The 26564-nt window shown below is 46.0% G+C and overlaps 1 protein-coding gene across 2 annotated transcripts in view; it reads right to left on the reverse strand.

The window, feature by feature from the left end:
* dlc1 (DLC1 Rho GTPase activating protein) overlaps nucleotides 1-26564 on the reverse strand; it is a 92587-nt gene that overhangs the window by 37678 nt on the left and 28345 nt on the right. Inside the window, exon 1 of one of the 2 annotated variants that reach the window (XM_084465676.1) lies at nucleotides 18690-18873. The exons of the other annotated variant lie outside the window; for it this stretch is intronic. Within the exon in view, the coding sequence (XP_084321802.1) occupies nucleotides 18690-18807 (118 nt within the window). The 5' untranslated portion in view covers nucleotides 18808-18873. Of the gene's footprint in view, nucleotides 1-18689; nucleotides 18874-26564 lie in introns of those variants that run through there. 2 annotated transcript variants of the gene reach the window in all.

The following is a 26564-nucleotide window of genomic DNA, read 5'->3' on the forward strand; positions in this document are numbered from 1 at the left end:
CCCGCTGCTCATATTTTTCCCATTAGTCATATGTTGGACTTCACATTAGGGACGGATCATCCTACAGAGAGGAGGGGGGAGAGAGCAGAGAGGCACTAAGGTCAAAGGTCAGATGGACCCTTAAGATGAAGAGAAATATCTTAGGGGGGGGGGGGGGGGGGGGGCAACTCTGCCTCTGAAAATTGTGTTTTTTTGGGGGACTTAACGGTGACGCAACACAGACGTGGCAGCAAGACCCGTACCGTCCCACGGGGTGAGATGTTACAGTGTGGCGATCAGAGCGGTGGCACGGGGGAGAGTTAGGGTGTGTGCAAAAGGGAAATACATCAAGGGAAAACCGTCCAGAGAGGCTCGGAGGTGTGTTAGCGACGTGCTGCAGCTGAATGACGGCATAGAACAACCTGTTCTCCTACACTGTCACTCCCACTCTCTTCCTCCACCCACTTCATCCCTCTGGTCAGAACTCACTCTCCTGTCCGCAACGGCACAAAAACACCAAACTAAAGTGAACGTCTAGATTTATCATCGCTTCGTTACAATCTTAGCCCCTGTTTCTGTTTTTGCTCCATCGGGGAGAACTGCGTGATGCTAAATATTAGAATGGATGTAAATCAGTCCCAGGAGTAGCAGAGGTTGAGTGTTTGAGCTCTGGAAATGGGAGTGGCTCCCCTGCATGTTCTCCACTGAGAACAGAACGTTAAGCCCACCTCTGGGCTCAGATTATCGCCTCCCTTCATCCGTCTGCGGCTGGGCTTCCAGTCGGTTCAGTTGGTTCAACTCTCTGCAACCTCTCCTCCTCCACTGAGTCGTCATTGCTGAAGTCAGTAGTAAGTTATGTGTGTTTAAGCCCAAAATAGGCAGAAAAGAAAATTAATGATGATACATTTATAGTACCACCACTCTATAGTGCACGCTTTGAGGGATCTGATTGGTCGAAAAATATATATTTTAAGAGCGATCTGATTGGTCAAAAAATAAATATTTTGGTTAAAATTAAACAGATATTAACCGTATCTATCGCATTGAATCATATCTCATCAAATCGCACCAGATTGTTAGAACATTGAATCAAATCTAATCGTTGCATCTTACAATGTATCGGATTCGTCACAGAATCGTATCGTAGTGCATGTACGTACAAGATACGTATCGGATAGTCCTATAAAGGACATATGCACACCCCTAGTACAAGACCATGGTCGTTAGACCAAGTATGAACTTCCACAAGGGGGAATCCCCTAATCACGCTTTTCGAAGAACTGTTAAAGGTCTTCTGAGCAGAACCAAAGGCAGTTGATAAATGAGCCCTGTGGCTTCTAAAGCACAAACAGACAATCATATGGTGTTCTTTCATAATACATGGAAATATTCAGAGCTGTTTGGGAGACTAAGAGAGGTAAAACAACAATTAATCTCCAGAATAATTTCTGTACGGGTCCAAAAAGGGTTTACCAAATGGCTGTGTGTATGTTCTGCTTCAGCGTTTGTTTCAGCCAAAATGCATCAAGATAATAGCCTTAATAATCTTATTTTTAGACTGTTCTCATGACCCACACACAACAAAAGTTTTGTTATAACATATGTTATTTTTAGCCGCTTAGTGCGCTAATGTCTCTCTTTTTCCAATGTATTCTCTGAAACCAGGAATTGTTGACTCAAACGGAGATGCTTCATTTTGATTTTTTAATTGAATTTGGTTGGAAAGAGAGACTTATTCACCTCTGAATCCAATCCAAAAAGCAGTGCAGCTGTATGCTTCACAGTCTACACAAACTTTACTTGCTGAAACTTCATGCATTAGCTTGTTGTACTGGTATGTTACATTTGATTGTGACAATGGTATGTTTCATCTGTTTGTTATGTAATAAATAGTGCAGTGGCCAGGGCGTTTTGATGGGTTCGATCTCCAATGTCTGCAGCCTAACCAATGGGCATGTATGACCAAGCAGACCTAAATGCTGCTCTTCAAATACATGGATCTGATTTCACTGTATGTGGCTTTGGATAAAAGCACCTGCTGAATCGCTCAACGCTTATTTTAGTCTATCATATTGCTATTTAGAGTGGCCATTATCAGTGGCACTGCTAAATAACAGACAACATACAGACAGACTAGAGACAGGGAAAGGGGAGGCGGGAGAGACTTCCCTTACTCAGAATGTTGGGAGACTGACATCATTCCGAGTAAGGGCGGGGTTGGCATGGAAACCATGTGTTCTGTGGAAGTTATCATAGGTGCCAAACATGTGCCAGCCTCCTCTCAACACCAATAAATCAGAAGGGGCCCTGGTGCGAGGTCAGACTTTCACCAGAATCAGTCCTCCTGCGGGGGCCATTTTGAGTGAGGAGGGATAGTTTGAACTTAAATGAGGAAGAAGAGAGTCACGGTTGACAGTTTGGCTAGAACATCAGAGGACTGTAACCAGGAACCATTCCTCTGATAGTTCTGTGGTGTTTTTAACAGTTGGGAATTGCATTTGAAACCTTTTCCAATCCTGCAACATTAATATGATCCTCAACATGGCTAACCTAATATGCATACATAATCCTTGGAAAACTGCCTCATCATACAGACACACTGACGCCAAGTAGGCTGTCTAACTAGTTATTTAGTCTTTCTTAATAGCCTTGTCGGTAGCTAGTTGTTTGCATTAGAAGCAAGTTTGACTCTTTCCACCGAACTTCCAGAGGGCAGACCCTGCTGCCCTCTGCTCTTGTATTTCCTTCTCTGTTTGGAGTAGCCATGGAGTTCCATACGCGTGGGGCGGTGGAATTCCAGAGAAAGAGATGCGTCTGTCTGCATCCATCCCTGACCAGAGCCTCTCAGCGAGTAACACAGGAAGCTAATGTCTTCGCTCACGTCGGCCTCTGACCTGTGCTGAACTATAACCTGGGGAGAGCCACGTGACAAAACATTCCATCTGTTAGTCTGTCACAACAAACATGAAGCAGGTACACTTTTTTCCGTTGTGAAATGTAAAATGTATGACTGCTCTGGCATATTTACTTCCTTTGTACCGATCCTTTAATTTATAGCATTTTTATTTTTTTATTATTGTCTTGCTATGTCTCGCATGATGGTCTTTTAAATGTCTTCATAATTAGATAACAAACCTTTATAAAGCACTTTGAATTGCCTTTGTGTTTGGAGGGTGCTATATTAAGAAACCTAAATCATGTTTATTCCAGTTGGGGGCCATTGCAAGTTCCTAATTGCAAGTTAGGAACCATATCATTCCAAATGTACCTCATGATCTTCACCAGACTCTTTAATCTTTCCATCGTGTCCAAAATGAATGTACAATTCAAAACATGAATTTAAACATGGGGTGTTTGTGTAAGAACACTGCCTGGAGGGTGTACATTTCATGAGGTTGTAAGTGGTCTGGACACATGTTAGCAAAAAGATACATCATTCACTGCTACTTTCTGTGTCCATTGTTTATTCAAATTGTCTTAGCATAATATGCTCCTATGATTAAAGGGCACGTTCCCTTCTTAACACTTAGCAGGTTTAATTCCCCATTATTTACAGCTATTCAAAAGCTATTTTTAATAACAATAACACGATAGAGAGACTGAGGACCAGAGTGAAGCCAAAGAAAGAAGGTATTTTTTCAGGCCTTATCACCGATTCAAACATGGAAACAGATGGAGCGCTTTGGAGAGACGTTTTTGGACATCGGGAAAGTGTATGTGTATCTGTGTTTTTGTGCGTGTGTGTGTGTGTGTGTGTGTGTGTGTGTGTGTGTGTGTGTGAACATCATTGTATAATATATAGGCAGATAGATGACACTTCAGTATAAAGGTGAATCATATAAATAATAAAATAAACCTCTGTATTCACAACATTGTGTCTGTGTGTATGCCTGGACAAATGCAAGCGTGCATGCACAAGGGCCAGTATGCTTGTATTGGAATTTCACATGTATGTTCATGTATGTTCATATGTATCTTAAAGATGGCTGAGCTGCATCTCCAGTGCAGAACACTTCCTACATACATTGCTTCTTGCAACTGAAAAACATTAACAACCAACCAATCAAATAACAACCATGCTGCAAATGGCCTTTTACAATGCTAGTCAACACCATATATAGAAAAGTAGAACGTAGTGCAGTTACTACCTCAACTCAGCACTTTTATCCCTCTCTCACTTGATATATATATATATATATATATATATATATATATATATACATATTTATATATACATCCATCTTCCACTGTCTCTGCCGATCTCTGCTACAGGCTGCAGATAGTTCATTGGCTACACATACATAAACACTGAGTAGGCAGACGTGTAGGGTTTAAAAAGTGTGTGTGTGGGTGTATGCGGGTTGGTGGGGGACAGGAGATACGGTCCGGACTCCAACCCCCCCCCCCCCTCCTCCAAGGTTCCCCAGGGGCTGTATCTGAACTCTGGTGGGTGGGGGTCGGGCCGGCTGGGAGCCCTAAGCCCTTCCATCTGGAGGAGGGTAGAAATGACCCTTATCTCCATCATGTCTGATTATTATTACATTGGTCGGCCTTGCTCTCACGGGGTCCTACCACTGTAGAGGGGGGATAGAACCTGGGAGGAACACGTGGAGGTTGAGTTTGGATCAGATTTAAACGGAGGGCGTGCTTGATGGGAAATGCATCCTTGCTACCTCCCCTCGCGTGTGCATCACAGAGCAAGTGTACGATTAGTGACGGTTGCCATGGCATGTTCAATCAAGCAGCCAATCAGCATTCTTTCTCATTGCTGCATATTTGATTCAAACTAAATAAAACATTGTAGAAAGAACTACAATGAGAGCTAATGTAAAATGTATCATCAGCCAAGAGCAGATAAGGTCTATAAAATGACTTCTAGCTAATTCAATAAATAAAATATTAGATGCTGCCGGTTTGGTATAACTGTAAGCATTCATTGAAGGGAGATGACTCACATGATGCAGACGATCAAACACAGCAGTTGGTTTTCTGCCTCTAAACAATGAGCCTCACTTTCCTCAAAGACAAGCGACTCCTTGTGATCCCCAGCAGAGACAGTGTGACCAGAGAGAGCTCAAACCAAGCCTTTGTTTCCCCGGGCAGAAAAAATGATTCAGGAGGTTCTTAAGAGCCCTGGCACAAGGTACGAAAACAGCCCCTCGCTGAAGTTCTCCAATGGCAACTGGATGCATTCCTGACAGCCGTGATGAAGGCTTCCAGGCAGTATCTTCTTAGCACAACACAGCAACAGATACGCCACAAGCCGTTCTGTTGACGAGCCAAATGAGAGACAATCTGTGTCCCATTTCAATAGCGGGCCCAGTCTGAATGGCTCACAAGACACCAACACTGACCCTGGAGAAAGAGAAGTCAAAGGAAGCAAAGGCCGAGCTTGTTCGGCATTCATTACGTTCTGTGCTATTTGAGAAGGCAGCCATTATTGACACGCACACAACACAAGTATCACATACTAAGTAGGAGGGCTTGCACCATAGAGGTCTCACCACTTTGGGCGCAATCAAACCCAACTTCTATTTTGAGACGAACGCACGCTATAACATTCCAAGAATGCAGAGTATAGGACATTCTGTACTGATCGTTTGGCACTTTGACCTTGGCCACCACTGAATGGTAAACATTGTGTTCAGCGTAGTGGAGGGGCTTGTTTGTGACCTGTCAGGGCATTTATTCTGAAAAAATGAATGACACACACTGTCTTCATTGACCCCGACCCTCGCCACACACAGTCACACACACACACACACACACACACACACACACACACACACACAGTCACACACACACAAACACACAGGCTGAATGGGCATTACATCGTCAAAGTGTCACTTAGCCCAAATGCTAACACAGAGCGCTTCAGTGCTTGCGTTTGAGGAGCTAAAGTTAGCGACGAGAGGGGCAAAGGGTGACCACATGTGGCCGGTGGTCCAGAGTCCAGCCATTCAGGGTGACACGGGGGTCGGGACCCCTAAGTGACTAAGAGGTGAAAGGTCAGCGGCAGTACCTTTCTATCAGAAGAAATGAATGTTGGGAGGCTGGCCCTCCACTCAAAAGAGCTTTGTTGAGCTTTGTTTGTCTATGTCAGGGAGGGAACAGAATCAAGGCTTAATACCGGGCTAGTTGGTAGTCTTTTTGTTTCAATAATAGCCCAAACAAATCAGTGCAAACACAGGAGTCTATGTCAACATAGTAAGTGATACATCACTTTACAATTACAATGACATTAAGTTCAGGACACTGGACGTTTCATTCAAGATGGCCGCCGAGCAGCAACCCACAGCGGTGAAAGAAAAAGATGACCTCTGAAAGTGACAACAAGTGATGGATCGCAATCTTGCCTCAACGCAGGCCTTTTGAAGAGCAAACTGCCCAGAGGTATCCTCTAGCCCGTCCTTAGAAGTCCAACTTGATGGATCTTTGCGAGGGCCGTTAATACCGGCAGACTTCAACCTCAAATCCAAGCTAAGTAACAATCGAAGTGACATCTTTACTGCTGACCTCCGACCCGGATGCAGTGTATGATATATATTTACGATCCATTCATAGAGATGAACACTCTCACAGTGAAGGACCGCCTTTTGAACCACCTGCATCACCCGGTGGGTCAGTCTTTCCCTACTTGTTTGGTCACGCAGGATGCGTTGACATCACCATGTGGAGAGCTGATGGAAATATGAGTGTACACCTACAGCTGTAGGTATCCCCTCCTCCCCCTTTTTAGCAATCAGACAGAGTGCCTGAAGGGGCGAACTGGATGGGTTGAGGGGGAGGTCACTCTCTACCCTCTAACTCCCTTCTTAGAGTCCTGTAGCTTCTGTGTCCGTTAAGTGGCGCTCAAATGTTTGACTGGTTTGACGGGCAGGGAAACATTTGACTGGCTTTTGACTGGCAGGACTAATCAAATCTTCCGCAAGATAACGTCAAATGGACAAACTTGTGGTAGCAGATGGAGGAGATAGAAGAAGAAAGATAGCGGCGTGGCCCAGAGGGTTCAGGGGAAGGGGCCATCCGAGTGATGTCCAATATTTCTCCCAGCTTTCACTGGAATATGTGGAGCCGGGAAGGAGTGAGCAGGTAGGTCACCCGGGCGATGACAAGGTGCCATAGCGGCCCAACTTACACAACACCTACACTGTTGACTTCATACCACAAAGGATACCTTAAAAACTTGTGTGCAAACTGGAGTCCATTCTGCTTTCTCTTCAAGAAATTTGAATTCCTACCTTAGCATTACCAATTCATCTCAGGGAGACGTGAAACTATCAGAGAGCGGCTCTAGTTCAAGGCAGCTGCAGAACTCCCTTTGTTTTTATACCTTATTTACCTTTACAGTTGTTAAAAAATGTCTTCGCTACTCACTACTCATTGCCAAATGCTCTGTTCTCCGCCCTCCACCACTCTACCATGATCTTCATGTTTTAAAATCCTCCTCTTTCTTCTGCAGTCTCATGGACCCCAGAGACAGTAAGAAGAACCAGGTCCCCCTAATCCTCCATATAAATCTCAAGCAACCCCAAAAATGAACTTTGACAAGACTCAACGAGTGTGAGTGCCAGCTTTCTAGCATGTGACCTCTCTGGTCCTTGTGAGAGGTTATGTTGGTGTATAAATATTTATGCGCGCATATCCACACCCTGTTAAAAGTGGGCTATGATGTCTCCTTGGCATATGGTTACTTGGATACGGGGCAAGAGGAATCTTAATGGGCAGATAACTGCCTCTGGATGACATGTGTTGGACGCTTGGGCTGCACGGAAGAGGCTGGGTCAGGGAGTTTGTGTTTTGGTAGAGCAGCACATCGGGGAATAACTATGTTGGTTTTAAAGGGCTCCTATTCAATCACCAGGTGTGATGTTGGTGTAGCCATTCAAAATATACCCCATGGCGACGTCAAAAGAGGGGGTGTCAACCTATGGATGGGCCAACGTTCCAGTTGGTTACAGTCTACTGCAGGGGTGGGCAATTATTTTTCATTGGGGGCCACATGCCTTTCAAAATGCCTTTTTAGGGCCAAGGCAATTTTAAGTCTTAACCATCAGATTGGATAATAGAAAATATATTGCTGTAATTTTTAAGCATTTGTTATTAAAAGTCACTCCAAATTAACGTGAATAAAATAATTTCATTCACCATTCATGTGCACAACAGAATTACAGATTGTACAGTTTGGTTTACAAATAACTATATATATTTTTAAACCTATCTGTATCTGTAAGTGCACTGAACTTGAACAGGTGCATTGAAGTGTATCCACATTTGATAATGTAGGGTAGGCATTACAACCCAAACCCACACATATAAAAAAGTACACAGTGGGAGGAGCTAAGTCCCTGATGGTCTTGGACAAGTGCACTGAAGCCAGGTGTAACTCCTGATGTTGGTGACAGGTGTTCATCACAGAGAGTGAATCTGTATCTGGACTTCTGTTATATTTCAACAACCACATGCTCCTCATCACAATCTCATGCACCAGCAGTTTTCCCAATAAAAGCCCATCTCCTTTCCGTTATTTAACTTACAAGCAGTTTCTACAATAAAAACTAAATAAATATCTGTCATCCATCTTTGGTGGACACTCCGACTCTTGATGTCACTACACAGGGTCGATTTTGAAATGGCTCATGATGCAATATCACATCTGGTGGTAAAACAGTTGTCCTTTAAAGTACCATTTCTGGCCCTGACTTTGCTTGTTTGTGTGTGTAAATGTCAGTGCTTGTAATAAGCAATAAGTAACGATGACATGCAGGAGTTTGATGTTTCCTGTGTTGCGTCAGGTGATTGGCTGGCCTGCGGCCATTTTGAAGGACACACATCTGTTTGGGTTCTCTTTAAACAAATCACATGGGAGTATTTTACACTTCACGGTGTCCAGTTAAATATGCATGCCGTGTTGTGTATAAGAAGGATGACTACTTAAAATATTTAAGAATACCTTATCCTTGCTAATGTATTAAATAATGAAAGCGTCAACTTAACACGTTTTACAGTGCAACAATCAAATCATTCAGGGACTTGAAGATGCTTTCTAAAGATAAAATGCGTGAGTAGGCATCCACACAAAACAAAATGTTACGAGGGATGACGTTATGAGTACATGGTGAGTTAGTAATGAACCAAACCACAAAAGCAAGAGGCCTCACCACCAGCCTCTTTGTTTGGATCGGATTGATACATTCAAGATGGCCGCCACTAAAAGCACAGGAAATTAATGGGCGATGAAGAGTAAACAAACAGCAGGAGACCACGGGCCCCGTGGGACGGTGAGGTCACTAGGGATGAGATGAGGGCTTTAACGGGGCCACTAAAGCGTCCCCTGAGCACCCATCTGGAATGGATTCTGGTGGAATGTGTTGTATGTTTTCCGAGTAATCAGCCACCAAACACGGGTCGCCCTGCGTCACGCTGTTACTTTCAATGTATTCTTGTAAGACATGCAAGAAAATAAGGGGTTCATTTCAGATTCAGTGGGACACAATACTGTACATAGGAAACTAAGGCTATTCATACATACATACATACCCCTGCACACAAACACACACAAACACACACACACACACACACACACACACACACACACACACACACACACACACACACACAAACACACACCCCAGTAAGCAGCTTTCTGAGCTCTGGTCCCCACCCAGTGTGATGGGTGCTCAGTGCCTGTGGAGGCTTATTTCCCGTCACCGTAGGGGGGTGGGCATGAGTCCCTGACCGCTTTGTGCCGATGTTTCCGGCTCCACTCACCCTCAGCCAAGTCCACCCTGAAAGCCTGCAGTGATTAGGAACTGCAGTAACGCTGTTGTATTACGGCTGACGTTCTGACTGAAATGAAAAGCCCTGTCGGAGTGATCCGGATGAGCTGACTCTGGGTTTGGAAACCCTACGTCTGTTTCTGTTTAAACCAGGTGTGACACTTGGTTCTCTTTAATCCCTGTTTCCAATGTGTCACAAAGTCAAGTTGTACTGTTTTAATGAAACAGAATTTCCATTCTGGGAGATCCAACGGGTTCAGGGGCATTCAAAAGCGAACATGAGGGAAGACATTGGCAATGGTAGAGAGAAAACACAAAAAGCCAGTGAATGACAACGGGGGGGGGGGGGGGGGAGCAGGAGGTTGACGTTGACGGACAGGGAGACAGAGAAAGCCGTGGAACGGAGTGAGGGCGAGAGAGAGAGACGTGGGGAGTGGGCGAGAGAGTTGTTCTTACAAGCTTGAGGGAACCCATTGAGAGAGTGAGTGTGACGAAGAGGGAAAGTGAGAAAGGTATTGAAAGAGCGGTCAAGAGCCGCGGTGAGGAGAGAGGGGGCGGGGGGGAACCAAAGTAAACAAGTCGGTCCTGAACGGGTCGAGTCATCGGGTTTAACACAACATTCCTCCGCGCTCGCAGAACAAGCTGCCTTGTGAGGTTTTCCGAGCTGCGGGAAACAAGGGGCCTCCACAGCCTTGAAGAGCCACTCTGTTGAAGGCCTCTCCTCTCCAGAAGGTGCGGGCCTCACGCACGCCCCTCGCCCACTGACACACCACTCAAGGTTGAGGGGTTCACGACCAGCCAAGATCTGTGTGTGTTCTGGTGTGTGTTTTTAGGGGGGTTGAATGCTGCTCACTAGTAGGATCTGTCAATCGAACAGGAGGGTGTGGTGATTGGGGTCCCCTAGGCTGGCCAAAAATCTGCTGTCTACCCGTATCATCATTTAGCAAGACACCCCCCCCCCCCCACCCCCTTACCCGCTACCTGCTCCTGAATGACTTGAATCTAAAATAAAGAATGTGCGTAAATACAAGCGAGTGTACTTCAAGGGTTGCGTCTATTTCCGTCCTGCTATGCCTGCTGCAGACCAAACAGCCCATGCAGTCATCGTATTTGTTCTGAAACATCTGCAGTTTGCAACAGCGAGGCAAAGGACGTGACCTGAACTCAGCAGGAGCTGCGAGCAAAACCACACAGCCCCACAAAACCATGAGAAGAAATAACCAGAGGAACACAGGAGCCCACACTAAACCATGAGTAGAAATAACCAGAGGAACACAGGACACTAAACCTTGAGTAGAAATAACCAGAGGAACACAGGAGGAGCAGATGTATTAAAGCTTGAAATAGAACATAGAAAGAGAAAGTGAAATAATCAAATGTTTCAATGTACCATTTACAGACCCAGGGAGTGAGTCTGTAAATGGTACAGTGAAACATTTGATCATTTCAGTGATTATTCTGTTTGTCACTGTGAGCCTCTTTATTAAATAAAGAAATTGTATTGTGATATTATTGAAACGTGTTAAAATAAGAAAGGACAATTAAAAAAAAACAGATGGAGCCGATGGACCCGAGATGAGTCTGTTGGACAACAGGACCACTAACTCAAACAGAAAGGCATTACGGTGGGTAAGGTACAAAATATACCTGGTTTACCCAGGTGAGTGAATATAGAATACAGCACCCAGCTGTATTCTGATATTACACACATGTTGTCATCCTTTGTGAAGCACACACACACATGCACACACATGCATAGCATTTGTATTTTCTAGATCAAATAGGAGCATTGAACAGTCAAAAGACAACATTTCACCCATGAGCCACATAAGGGATGAACTAAGGAATTGACAGAATACTTTACACTTTATTATAATTATTACAATTCGACATATTCTGGGGGCAGGACAGTGCAGCGGTATGACTCCTGGCTCAAAGGTTCTGGGATGGAATCCCAACGTCCCCCTATCCCCCAATAAGTCTATGAGCAAGGTGCCTAACCCCTAGCTTCTCATTAATTAAATCTTACCAATATAAATCCCTGCAATTCCCTTTTCATAAAAGCCTCTGCTTTACGACTAAACAGTAAAATTGCACTATCCTGTCACCAGATAGAAAGTGAAAACAGTGCAACAACATATTGCACACTGGCGCGTCTGCTGCTCATAAAATATGGACAGGCCACTATATATAGACTCATAAAGGGAGCCACCAAGGCCGAACGTGACAGCACAGTTACAGCACGCTGTTAGCACCAGTAACCTGCATGTCGGTCTCTCTTTGCAGAGGCCACCACATGATGTGAAACACGCACACACGGCATCACAGAACCGAGGAGACCGTACATGGGAAAGATAGATGGATAGATAGAGAAATGAGTGTGGTGAACCCCTGCCAATGGCAGATAGAATTAAAATATATATTTTTTAAATTAGAATTTTTTAAAACCATTGCTTTCCACTCTGGCAGGTCAAAATAAAACCTTGGTAGCAGTAGTAATGTTTGGAGTCTGAGGATGTGGTTATCTGTGTCATGAGCCAACCAAGAAAAGGATGCCACCAGAACATTACCATGTACCAGGAACACATGTTGTTGTTGCTTGATGTGTTGTTACAGCCACAACCTCATAATCCCTGGACTCAAGACTCAAGACTCAAGGATAAGACAATAATTGCTAACAGATCAACAGCATAGCAAGGCCACCTTGTGTGGTTCAAATAGTATTAGAAGGCCCAACCCACCTTAAAGCAGTAGAAGGATTTTAAACCAGACCTATCAGAGGTAAGGAAGCACAACCTTAAAGCATTAGGATGTTTTTAAACCAGACCTATCACAGGTAAGGAAGCACAACCTTAAAGCATTAGGATGTTTTTAAACCAGACCTATCACAGGTAAGGATGCACAACGATAAAGCCGTAGGATGTTTTTAAACCAGACCTATCACAGGTAAGGATGCACAACCTTAAAGCATTAGGATGTTTTTAAATCATCCCAAAAAACATCAGGTAGGGATGTTTTTTGGACTCAATTTGAGGTGTTTTGCTCTGTGCTTTGTTTGCTCGAGTGTGGTTGTCTCAAGAAGGGCACAAGGAAGTCCTTAAGCGGAAGTCTTTTCTTTGTCGAATTCCAGAACAAAGGCATTCTATAATTCCAAGTGGGGTATTGGCAGCGAGAGTAACCCAGAGGATAGCACTTTGTTGATGCTAATTTGCTACAAGGTTGCCAACTGCAATGTTATTCAGAGACCTCCATAGTGATGTCACAATGCCCGGCCCTTTTGACTTCCTCCTTTGGCAGTGTTGAGGCGTGAAATGGGCCCCGGTGGTGAGGGGCCCCCGCAGAGTCCTGGAGGGGCCACAATAGAGGCTGGACATCTGTGTGGGTTTAGATGTGGAGAGGAGGCCACGGTGAGCCGGGACGAGGCCCACAGCCTCCCAGTGGTGCCCCTTTTACAGCCACACAATGGCCTGGCTGGGGCTCAACAGTGAGCTCGTTTGGATTTGTAAATAACGTTTTAGAATGTTTTATTTTTCATTGTTCTATGAACAACGATTTTTTTTGTTGTGTTGCCATTTGATTGTTTATTATTATTGTTTACATTTTTAATGATATGTTTATAGTTACAGGAATATTTGAATGTAGAATAAAATGATTTGAAAATGACTGTTTAATGCAACGTGTGTTTTTCATGTGGTGGACTACAGCTGTGAACTGCATGATTCACACGTCCCCAACAGACGCAGCATCGTAGCTGTAGTTTGCTGGTCTGCAGTTTAAAAGTCACCCATGGTGGTTACACAAGTGTGACACATCCTCTCTAGACTGCAGCAAACCCACGCCCGGTCTAAGTTAATGTTTCACTTGGTAATGCTGTGGCGCCAGGTTCACACTACATTAAGAAAATGGGGGGAAAACATTGATTCAATAAATATGTTGCATGATCGTATGTTACAAATGATCAATATGATGTGAATGCTTAAAATTTGTTGATTTATATATATACTAAGTATAAAAGCAAGGAATCAATATACCAAATATTGTCAAACTAACTAAAATGAAACCAATAAAATCCTGATTATGGCTTAGAGCTCATTCTAGCAGCCATTCTGCTGTACATTCTGCTCCATTCCTAATCAATACAAACAGCTTACACATGCACTTACTGACGCTACAAACAACACAACATTGAAATCCTCACAGGCCTAATGTTCCCCTGCACAGGCTGATTGACATGCCAAAGCACCAATGGTTATGCAATAGAAAAGGCCAATGAACTGCACCCAGGGTAATTTCCTTTGGTTTTTATCCTGATACGATTCAATCGTGAAATCAGATTTCGGTTCCTCAGAGTCATCATGGCACTCCTCGGGACAGGCTTTGTTTGACGAACACTCCCTGTACCAGTTTTACTGAGTCAGTTTGTGTTTGCTATCAATGAGCCACATTCAAATCCTATCCATCCTACTAATGGATAGAAATGAAGCAATAAAACCAGTGTTTGGAATAACGCAGTTTAAACGCCGTTGTTACAATGCCGTTATCATTACTGAGCGTTAAATGCAGTGCATTACTATGAATTGATTGAATAAACTGTGTAATCCGAACGCACCCCTGGCTCCATACACAAACTGCTAGTGAGGAGACCGGGTGGGTTAACAACGAGATAAGCGATTATGATTGGCTAAGGCAGAGTCATGTTTCATGGTAGCCAATCGGAGCCAGTGTTTTTACACACAAGCCAGGCCACACCACACACACACCAAACAGATTCGAAGAAGCAGCAGAGATGGGGAGTCCGGAGCAATCTGATGAAAAGTTGGCATTTTCAAGGTGGAGATATAAGCACTACTTTTTTTTACAGTAACGAATAGTTACTTTCCCTGGTAACGAGTTACTTTTATTATAAAGTAATTCAGTTACTAACTCAGTTACAGTCACTTTTTGGAACAAGTAGTGAGTAACTATAACTAATTACTTTTTTAAAGTAACGTTCCCAACACTAAATAAAACTGAAAAATTAACTAAAAATCTCTTTATCTGTCACTCTGTCTGCCTGTCGGTCTGTCTGTATGTATGTCAGTCTACATACTCCTGTTTCCAGCTTCCTGTAAACCCTTGACTTTGTGTCACCCCTTAGAGGAAGCAAAGAATGACTCTCATTACACGACTCGATGTCCGACTCGGTCGGACATCAATTTAGATTGAAAAAGTCGTTGCAGACTCACAATTGTGTGTCTTAAATCTTAAGACAGCAAGCAAATGAATGAAAAATTACCGGGCATGGATTGACAGGGGGTTTGAAGGGGGAATATACCATAACTAAGCCCATATATCCCTCTCTGAATACACACCCACAACAGCATAGAGAGGAGAACATGCAACAGGAACCAAGATGACAGCAGGCTATTGTCTTGAGATAAAGGAGGCATTCGCCTTAACATCTTTACCTTCCCCGTCAGCCATAACCCGGCCTGTTTGTGACCCGGTGGTTCATGTGACCCTATTCATTGCAGCGGTGGGAAACGCCAGCAGGGAACTCTCAGATTGGAGACACCATGCTGAATGCTCCAAAACACATAGCTCGCCCTCAGGCTCATTCAGAAAGAGAGAGAGAGCGAATGCGTCATGGAGGATCCCATGTTGTAGCCGGTGGGGGAAATACTTTAACTTACTGTAAACATTCTTCAAGTGGTTGCTTGTTTATCGGTGGGGAGAAAGCATTGCATCGTCTCCCCGCCATCGTAATTAAGTATACATAAGTCGCTAATCACAGGATGGATACGGTCCAAACACGCAGATTCAGTTTGTACCCAAAACAAAACAATAATCAGCTTTTCCACTCTGGATGTGTTGTTAACGACTGGTACCACCCCGGTAAGGTCTGGCATTAAAATTCCTCTTGGGTGATTAGGGTGAAGCTGGGGATACTTCCTCATACACTGGGGGAGACAGTGGAGCTGTTTAGTCTTTGAGCAGATGCTTGATCCAAAGCCGTTTACAGTCAACCATCAAGGAGCAAGTAGGAGTTAAGCATCAGGGATGCCTATGGGATCTGGGTTCAAACCCAGAACCTTTTGGCTGGGAGTCAAAACCAGTATTATTGTATGGGAGGCACTGATCGCTGCACTGGAAGAACTGCACTTCATCTTCCTCAATCATCAACATCTTCCTCCACCATCTGGGGGCCTGCGTCCTTAGGTGGAGTCTGGACTCCACCTGCTTTGATCTCTCTGATCTCGTGAGAACCGTGAAACCCATTACAGCAAACCACAACTCTGCAGTGTGTGACATGGAGCCATCACTGAAGACCTTGGTCTGGAATGCTCCATTGGACAGCTGGTTTGACAGCTACAAGGGCAGAGCAGTGTACGGGCTTGTGCTTTTGACCTCCCAGACCAAAGGCATTGCGTTCAATCCCAAATGTACACAGTATCCAAGAGAAAGATTGGCAATATCCCCTCCCCCCGCTCCTAGATAACTTGCATCTGAAATGGAATTAGCTTTGAATAAAATTGTCTACTAGACTAAAAAGTGGTACATGTAGTAACAACGTAATGATATCTCAATCAACAACAAGTCTTTGGGTTCCCATACCATCTGAGAACCATGTGAGCACCATCTCTAACTACCACCTAACTACCATCTAACTACCATCTGTGGAGTGTCTGAGGACATCCGAGGGTCAGAGGTGGATGTCACGCTATCCTATAGCGTGAGCGTCGCAAAGCACTTCCGTGGTTCCATCTTGATAAAGGGGTGTAAAAATACATTAGAGTTGATGAGGCTTTTTACGATGTTTGTCCTCCAGAGTTCCTGGGTAGGATGGGGGCCTTCTTCGAACGCCTGCCAGACGATGCTTTCGCAACGCTTGTCATTGGAAGCAAAATTCTGCGGTTGACGCACACAAAACCCTCTGGCGCTACCCTCCGCATTCCTCCCCCCACTGGGGTTTTTATTTTCTCGATTTCTCGGAAGATGAGATACAGAGGAGAAATTAGTGTCAGAACTGTAATTAGCTGTTATTGAAATCTGGCTGACCCACTTTTCAACTTTCTTCCTCCCCTTTCATGCAGGGCTGTGGAGGGGAGAGAGAGGGTGAGTTATGTGGAGGCTGTCTGTCACATCCTGCATGGGGCCGGGGCTGGGAGATATACATCACCTGGCCATCCCCACTTCAATACCGGGGTCAGGCCAGGGGGCGCTGACCTCCTGAGTCCCTTAGCTTGGGGATTCTCAGGGTCGGGGGGGAAACACTGTGTCCTTTGGCCTTTGAAACTGAGGGGGGAGAGCTGCACCTGCGATGATTTAGAAAGAGGAAGGAGATGGTTTGTTCCACCTCCTCCATCGACTCAGACCCCGCTCTGGATTTATGTAGCGTGCACACTCGCGAAACACCTGCACACGCGTGAGTGTTTTTTGAAAAGGCTTTGTACTGCGTAGTTGATGTCGGTGTGTACAGCAGATGCAGGCTATATGTAGATATGGTTAAATCACAGTGTATTAAAAAGCCACATTGGGGGCCGATGTCTATTATCTTTCCATCACCTCATATGACACAATGTTTGATAAAAACAGCCCTTTGCATAAGACAACCCTCCTAATTCGGTCATGGTTCTACAATATTTATACCACTCCATCTGGGCCGCTCTGCAGATTTTAAATATGAAACACTAGGAGGAGATGAACCAGAGCGGCCCTAGTGTGTACGATGGTCCACGGTGGAGCCTGGCGGTATTGTTTAAAAGCGTGCTGCCAGAGGAACCTTGGGAGGGTGGGGAGATTTGCAGCTGCAGCAGCAGCAGATCTGTTCTAATGCACTCCTTGCTCCCCGCCACCACAGAACAGCATTATTAATGCATTAAGGGCCCAGTGGAGGTACTCTACTTTCAACACTGTGGCTGAGGCAGCTTTTACTCACTTTAAGTCATTCATATAACAGGGACGTGCACTGACAGCTGTGTAAGGGCATATTCCACACACACAAATCCATACAACAATCACTCACATTCAACACAAAGTAAGAAATACTGCTAAAGAGGAAAATACTGATGGGAATATTTATACTTCAAAAGATTGGGGAAGAAACGTGTCATCATATGTATGCTTATCAAAGTCCAAGGTGCAGACTTACTGTATTAGTAAGCAGACAAAATGTTTTATGTTAACTGTTATGGTAACCTATACACGCATACACCTTTATAAACATACGTAACCTTTTGCCATTAGCCCCCCTCTGTATAGTGAACATCAGTGTTGGTTATTTCCCTCTGAAACAGATAGTAGCAGCAGACCTTGCCTGCAGAGAAGCCCTGCAGTGCATCTGATAGTATAGAGTGACACTGCAGTACACGTTCTCCTTGAGATGCTCCTGCAACAGCTTGACATGTCACTAGCACTGCCAAACCCCTTAGGCTGAGAGCTTTGCACTCAACATCCTAGGGAACTATCCTGCAGATACAGAGATGCATAGTCTCCCACATACAGGATTAATGGCACTAATACAATCAATTACTCAATTAATGATTAATACTAATTAATCAATTAATACTTTCACTCCCTCATTCTCACCATCGCACAATCCCTAACGCTCTTACTCACCCAATTACTTATGCCTTACTAACACTCTCATTAGCCCACTCAATCACTCAGTAATTCCTTCACTCTCTCCCTCTCTTACTCACTGATTCACTCACTCACTCATTCCCCCCTCTGACCATGTCAACCACTCACTCAGTCACTATCTCCATCTCTACATTTCTACCTCACACATTCACTCACTCTTATTCACTCAGTCACTCCCCCCTCTCACCATGTCAACCACTCACTCAGTCACACTCTGTCTCTCTCAATGACTCCTTCTTATTCACTCACTCACTCCCCCTCTCACCCTCTCAAAACGCAGACTCTACCTCTCCCGCCTCACCCTCTCACCTGCCACACGGCCCTCCCTGGTGGTCCTGTTGAGGGCGTCCAGGGCTCTGCAGGAGGAGAAGCGGAGGTGTTCGCTGATGGACTTCTGCAGCAGCTGCCACCGCATAGAGCGAGACATCGCGCCCCTGGAACCAGTGCACAGCCAGTGCCAGCCTGAACCCCCCGAGGTGAATCCCCCCGAATCTCCAGTCCAGTGCTAACCCCGTCCAAAAACCCAGACCAGAGGCTCGAATCCAAAATCCAGCTCAGAAAAACCGACAGCAGCTCAAACCCAGACGAGTACCACAGCAGCCTGGATGTCCCAAACTGAGCGGAGATCCACCCCTCGCCCCCCCCCCCTCCACCACCTGTCACAGCGCAGCACCGATCTGTATCCACGCTCTCTCCTCCCTGCCAGGCTATTCCTAGATCCACTGAACACACAGAGTTACTTAAATTAGACCCGGCGTGCAGGGTTTGGATCTGTGTTTTCCTCCTCTTCCGCGGAACAGGAGACAGCAGTACTGTTGTTTTCTCCTGGTCCTGCTTGGCTGCGGTGATGCCAGCTCTGGCGTTGTTCTTGTGCTCCTCTCTCTCTCTCCCTCCCTATCTCTCTCTCTAGTAGGTTCTGTGTGATTCTGCTGCGACTGCTGCAGCTAGTGCTCCCACTGCCGTGCTGCTGCAGTAGTGGCTACAGTGGACAATTCCATCACTGCATCGCCCTCATATTCTATTCTGCCATGCTGTGTGTATGTGTGTGTGTGTGGGGGGCTTTTCTTTTTCTGCATCTTTCCTGTCTAGACAGCGGAGGCATCGATGCCGGTTATATAATGCCCTAGTTACGGCCACACCTGTCCCTGTACACACACCAGCACAGCCGGGCATTGTGGGAAATAGTGCACACAGTACACAAACACATTCACACAAACACAAACACACATGCACACACACACACACACACACACACGCTTATACACACACTCACACATGCTTATACACACACTCACACACACTTATACACACACTCACACACACACACACACACACACACACACACACACACACACACACACACACACACACACACACACACACATACACACACACATTTTTGACAGGTATGTTACTGCACTGGAACTTATGCAACAGACTTATATTTCACAACATCATGCTATCGTCAGGCTTAAGCTAACCCCTAGCTCAGCTATTAGCCAAGCAGGGGGCTGAGCTGCTGGTGCTGACCAAGGCTGACTCATTAGGTAATGAGACCACTCAGGGGTCTGTGGATGAGCTTCTCTGCAGGGCTATGGAGTGGAAGAGACTTTGAGCTTAGCTGATTAACGAGGATAAGGGGAACTGGGAAGAGTAAGGGGCTTTTACTTTGGTAAAGAGAAGTAATATCAATGTTGATTGTTCACAAAATTTAAAAACTGACTGTGTAAATGGATAATATATGAATTATTTCTGGAAATGGGTAATACATTTAAAAATGCAAGGCAAACTAAACATTAAAGTACCGTTGAACAATGTTAGCGTACAGTATAAAGACAAATGATGCACACACACCGGAGTACCAACTAGATGTAATCTCATTCCCTTCCAAGCTCTCCTCAGCCACATATGCAGGGTGCCACAATGGAGGTGACCTGGATCAGGGTGTGGGGGGGGGGGTTGTGAGCACCCACACTCCCAGAGACAGCGAGCGAGGGTGCCCCAGGGTGCCCCACACTCTCCGTGGCTGAGTGACATTAAGGGCCAGAGAGGGGCTGATAAGAACAGGATCTCCCACAGGCGGGCTTGTTTAATGGCCCGGCGTGGCCAATATACCTCACGGCTCTACGATCAACTCGCTAACCCCCGTCCCCCCCATCCCCCAGCAGTAAACCCAGGATCAGGAAATGGTAAAAACAAACACAAACAAAACAAACATCCTATTAAAGTATCACTTTTTACCATTTTTAGTTTTTTCTACTTTCACCCACCCCATATCGTGTTGCATGGACCTGAATCAAGTTGTGTTGTTCCCAGGAACAGGCATGGGCATGTGTGTTTGTCTGGTGTGTGTGTGTTTAAATTACTCCATAAATTAGAACAAGTAACTGGGTCAGTCAAGTTATCATGATATGATATCAGTCTCCTCTCTTTCTCTCCCACCCCCTCTTTCTCTTTCTCTCTCTCTCTACCCCATCACTCTCTGTATCTCTCTCCCTCCCTCCCTGTCCCTGTCTTCCCCCCTCCCCTCTCTCCTTCCCACTCTTTATGTGTCTCTCTCTCGCTCTCTCTCTCTCTCTCTCCCTCTCTCTCACTCTCTCTCGCTCTCTCCCTCTCTCTCTCTCTCTCTACCTGGGGGGTTCTTGGGGTAACAGGGCTTTCTGTTAGACTCGGGTTGGATGGGTGCCTGGGATGGGGGGGAGGGGTGAGAGGAGGGGGGGGGGAGAGTGGAGAGAGATGCTTGAAGGGTGAGGGAGGAGGGAAAGGAGGGGGGAGAGTGGAGAGAGATGCTGGAAGGACGAGAGAGGAGTGAAAGGAGGGGGAGAGGGGAGGGCAGATGGGGGAGGGGTGGGGTCGGGGGGTTCAGCAGACAGGAGCAGACATGGCCGAGAGAAACACAACAGAGTCCTCATAAGTCGGCAGGTGGGGACCGTGCCAACTTCACTCAAACATCCCCACACCCTGCCAGCAGTGTGTGTGTATGTGTGTATCTATCTGTGTTTTGGAAAGGGTGTGTATATATGTGTGGGTGTATGTGCATGTTCATGCATATGTGTGTGCAGATGTGTGTGTGTGTGTGTGTGTGTGTGTACTTATGTATATGTGTGTGCACCGACAACCAGGCCTCAAAGGGCTACCTGCCAACACATTGACCTAGAAATAGAGGAAGCGTCAGGGTAGGAAGGAAGCGGAGGGTGCGGTAGTGGTGGTGGAGGGATATGCTCTGTGTGTGTGTATGTGTGTGTGTGTGTGTGTGTGTGTGCGTGTGTGTGTGTGTGTGTGTGTGTGTGTGTGTGTGGTGGCACATGAGGATGGCGTTGCAGACAACATTGCGATGTCTTTGAAAAGGTAAACAACACAACGCTCCACACAATGCTCCATTCTAATCCAGCGGCGCCAAGCATGTGCACAAGTTCCCATGCGCCTCTCGCCCTGTGTGTGTGTGTATGTGTGTGTGTGTGTGTGTGTGTGTGTGTGTGCGTGCCTTTGATGTGACCATCTGCTGGAGGTCTTGCTATCAGAGAGACACACCTTTCCTCAGAACTTTTACACTTTCAGCCCTGCCCATTAACTCAAGACATTGCTGCACATAACACACACACACACACACACACACACACACCCTAGCACACACACATACACATACTCACATACTCATACTGCACACGCACACGCAGACAGAAACACATGCATAGCATACAGACAGAAACACACATACCAATACATACAAATGCACAAACACACATACACACGCACACACACATACCACCGACCCTACCACCACCCCCCCCCCCCCACCCCACCAACACCAGCGTATGACACCTAGGCGAGGGCATAAAGCAGGCAGGCCATGACAGGGTCCCGCTGGTGCCGGGCTGGCTCATTGACCTGGGACATCCTGGGCAGCTTACACCCCCCCTCCACCCCCCAGGAGATTTACAGTTTCCCTGGGGGTGGGGGTGGGGGTAGGGGGCGCTGGATCACATTAGCCGCAGCACAGGGCTAGGGCTAGGTTAGCCATAGGTTACATAGGGAACTCCTGGCCTGTGGCTCTCTCTCTCTCCATTCTCCCTGTGCTCGCTCCATCACGGCACCATCCCACCCCGCCACCTCCCCACCGGGGCGGGACACTCCCTCTACGAGACGTAACGAGGAAGGCACAAAGTAGCAGCAGAAAGACATGAGGCCCACACGGCAGCACAGTGAACTCTTATTCACTGATCCAAATCCACCCCAAGAACCAAACGGAGGAAAGAGGGGAATAAGCAAAGAACCCAAGAAACAAAGGAAATAAGAAAGATCGTGAGAAAGAAAGAAAGAAAGAAAGAAAGAAAGAAAGAAAGAAGGAAAAACTTCAAGAAGGGTTAGGAAGGGTTAGGAAAACTGTAAGGAACCCATAATGCACAGATTCATTCCGTGAGCCTACGACACATTTCAATGCGTTTCTTTGTATACATAAATATAAAATCATGTCACCAATTTCTACTTGCAGTTCCTTACTCAACACAGAGTTCAGAGGCTATAAGTAGAAGACTGCCAGCTAAAGTAGGAATGGTGCTGCCTTCTCTTCCTCCGTACGTGGGGGAGGCTTTTGTTGTCGCGCACGGGAATTCAAGCGCGTGAACTTCCTGCTGTAAATTCCCGTGCGCATGTTGGTTTCCTGTCGGCCGCCGTGCGCTGCGCTGCCCTGCACAGAGGCATCTTGAAAGGGAAAGGCAGCGCTCTTTTCTGACCTTTAATACAACCATGTAAAAATAATACAGCAGAAGCATGACTAGGCTATATATATATATATATACGAGAAACGTTTATCTTAGGAACAAGATAACAAATTCTTTCCTCACATTATTTTCTTTGGGATTTTCTCAAATAATTTGTGAAAGACAAATGGAATCCCCCCGCATTGTGATGGGAAGTTGAGCTGGTTGTGTTTTTAGAAGTGGAAGGAAAGCGCTATAAACAGGGTGGATAATAGTGTCCGGCTGTCAATTAGGCCACACTAATGGTGATATACACGGGAAGCCTCTAAATAAACGCCACAGTAGAGTCCAGTAAAGCACAGAGATGTAAAAGACTACAAAGAGGAGAACATTGTGAGAAGTGTGTCAAATATTTAGGGCCTGGAGAAGTATATGTTTATTTCTGTGTGTGTGTGTGTGTATGTGTGTGACATTTTTTGTGTGTATGTGTGTGTGTTTTGTGGAAGGTGTGTATCTATATGTGTGTGTATCTATGCATGTATGTATGTTTGTTTCCATATGTGTTTTTTCTGCACAGCGTGTAGGTATGTGTGTAGTGATGGATGGGTGATGCATCATGCACATGCATTTCATACCTTCATGCAGCACTGCATGGAAGTGTGACGGACCGGGCCAAGAATGTGGCCCTTGTGTAAACACACACACACACACAGGCACACACAGGCACACACAGGCACACACACACACACACACACACACACCGCACACACAAACATAGATTCCTGTGGTTAGTATGGAGCTGGGAGCCAACAAAGTGGGACTGATTGGAAAAGGAGAGTGGGGTGGGGGGGGGGACACACAAGGTGAGTCATTAAGGGGTGAGGGGGTATTGACTCATGGTTGTGGGGGGCCTGGGGTCATCAGTCAGGGGGCTACTGGGGCTCTTTGGATGCATAGGGAGCACATCATATCTACATGGAAGAAAATCCATGTGTATGGGGCTATCGATACACAACAGGAGATGTGTGTGGTGGGTATGTGTGTGGGCGTGTGTGTATCGACAACACCTGAGATGCATGAGATACTCATGTGCTAAATGCTAATGCTAATGCTAATGTGTGTATCTCTGTGTGTGCGTGTGTGTGTGCATGTGTGAGTGTATGGGCATCCAGATAAAGTCTGTCTCATGACATGCATGTGCGAGACGTGAGATAGTCTGCTGTGCTCCCTTCAACTTTTTCCCTGTGTTGGGAAAGTGCTAATTATGTCAGGAAATTGGAGCCCTGGAAATAGAGGCGAGCTGGGATGCGTTTTGCCGGAGTTGTCGACAGTTTTAAAATAGGAAGTGTCATGTTCACCCCGGTGTGCCAGGAGACACCGTCTGGGTGGAAATCCACCTTTTTAAGCTGTTGTTTACTCTGATGATGCAGTGGGGTGAATACACACACACCCCTACATACACGCATGCATGTACATGTACACGCACACACACAGACACACAGACACACAGACACACACACACACACACACACACACACACACACACACACACATGCAGACACATGAGAGACACATGAGACTATGTACTAGAACACAACAAGCAATACATTTGTTAAAAAAAAGGGGGGAACAGTTGGGAATGTAACCTACCATATACAGTATATCACAACATGTTGAATAATAATGTTGAATGTATAATGTTTGTAACATACTATAAAAAAAGAATCCCTGATAATTATGAAATCACAGATGTTGACGGGGACCGGACCATCGCTGGCCATGGGTTGCCAGTGGATGAAAGGTTCACCCAGGCAAGCCCTCACCGATCCTTTCTCAATGTTATTTCATAACGCGGAGTTCCCCAGGGGTCAATACTGGGGTCAAGTGAGCTGTTATTTTAAGTATGACAAAACAAGAGCGGCGCATATTGAACCCAAGTTCTTCTGGGAAGGGAAAACAATGGGGAGGGCTTGAATAACCCGCCGGACTGGACACAGACGAAAAGTAATGGACGAGCCGGTACTGAGGGATGAATCACAGGACCTCCCCGGTGCCATTCTCTCCACAGAACCTCATGCCTCATGTCAGAACCCCCACCGACATGACCCTGGTTCAAGCCGTGCTCCTGACAGCGTCGTAAGCGAGCGGTGGGCGTGTGAGGCCGGCAGCGACAGTCCCAGGAGATGGCGAATGTAGGTGAAAGGTTGTGGCTGTGAGCATCTCGCTGGGTGGGATGCTGTGCTAGTGATGTTGTGTTTACATATTCCCATTGGTCTATATTTAAAACCATGAAGGGCTTCCCAACACTGTCCCCCTGGACACGGACAGTCGGGACAACCCAGGAACCAGGGGGAACCAGGAGGAACCAGATGGAAACAAGATGGATACCAGGAACTTGAAAGGCCCCCGAGGCTGCTGCCAATCTGATAAACACATGCACACACAGAAGAGAGAGAGAGAGAGAGAGAGAGATAGAGAGAGAGAGAGAGAGAGAGAGAGAGAGAGGGGGGGGGGGGGGGGGCAGAGAGGGGGAGAGATATAGAGCTTTACAGACACACACAAACCCACACACAATAACGTGTAGGTAGGTGAAAGGGAGGTCGGAAATGATTTGATACAATAATTATGCTGATGTTTGGAATAATTAGAAAGGTGCATAACTAAACCCTTCAACTAAGTGTGTAAAGCAACCCAGTGTTACACAAAATCAAAGCTGACCCTGACTGTTTAATCTGAGCCTGAATCATCTGAATCATATACAATCAGGGCCTGCAAGCCCTCTCATCCACAACGTGTCATGACAGAAACACAGAACCCCTCGGATGGAACAAAATTTTCAGGGTTAAAACTGGGCCAAGAAGAAAAAAAGGACATATACTCTCATTCACAAGTGTGTGAGTGTGTGGGTAAGAGTGTGTGTGTGTGTGTGTGTGTGTGTGTGTGTGTGTGTGTGTGTGTGTGTGCGTCTGTCTGCATGTGTAAGGGTGTCATTGTGTTTGTGTGCGTGCATACAAGCAGGAATGTGTGTGTGTGTGTGTGTGTGTATGGTTAATGGTGTGAGTGTGTGTGTGCGTGCATGCGTGCAGGCATGTGTGTGTTATGACTATTGGATCTGGCTCTGACAGGTTTTCCAGGATTGGGAGAACTGTGTGTCATGCTTGCGGGGGTCAGGGTGCTGACACGGGGAGACACCCTGTTGACCAACGCTGCTTACAGGAGGAGGACGAGGACGAGGACGAGGAGGAAGAGGGGAAGGAAGAGGAGCAGCAGGAGGAGGAGGAGGAAGAGAAGGAGGATGAGGAGGAGGAAGAGAAGGAGGATGAGGAGGAGGAAGAGGAGGTATAGGGAGAGGAGGAGGAGGAGAAAGAGGAGGAAGAGGAGAAGGAGGAAGAAAAGGAGGAGGACGAGTGAGAAGAGGAAGAAGTGGAGCAGGGAATGGAAGAAAAGGCGGAAGAGGGGAAGAATGAGAAGGAGGAAGAATTTA

This window comes from Micromesistius poutassou, assembly GCF_964030765.1.
Source record: "Micromesistius poutassou genome assembly, chromosome: 3".
NCBI lineage: Eukaryota > Metazoa > Chordata > Actinopteri > Gadiformes > Gadidae > Micromesistius > Micromesistius poutassou.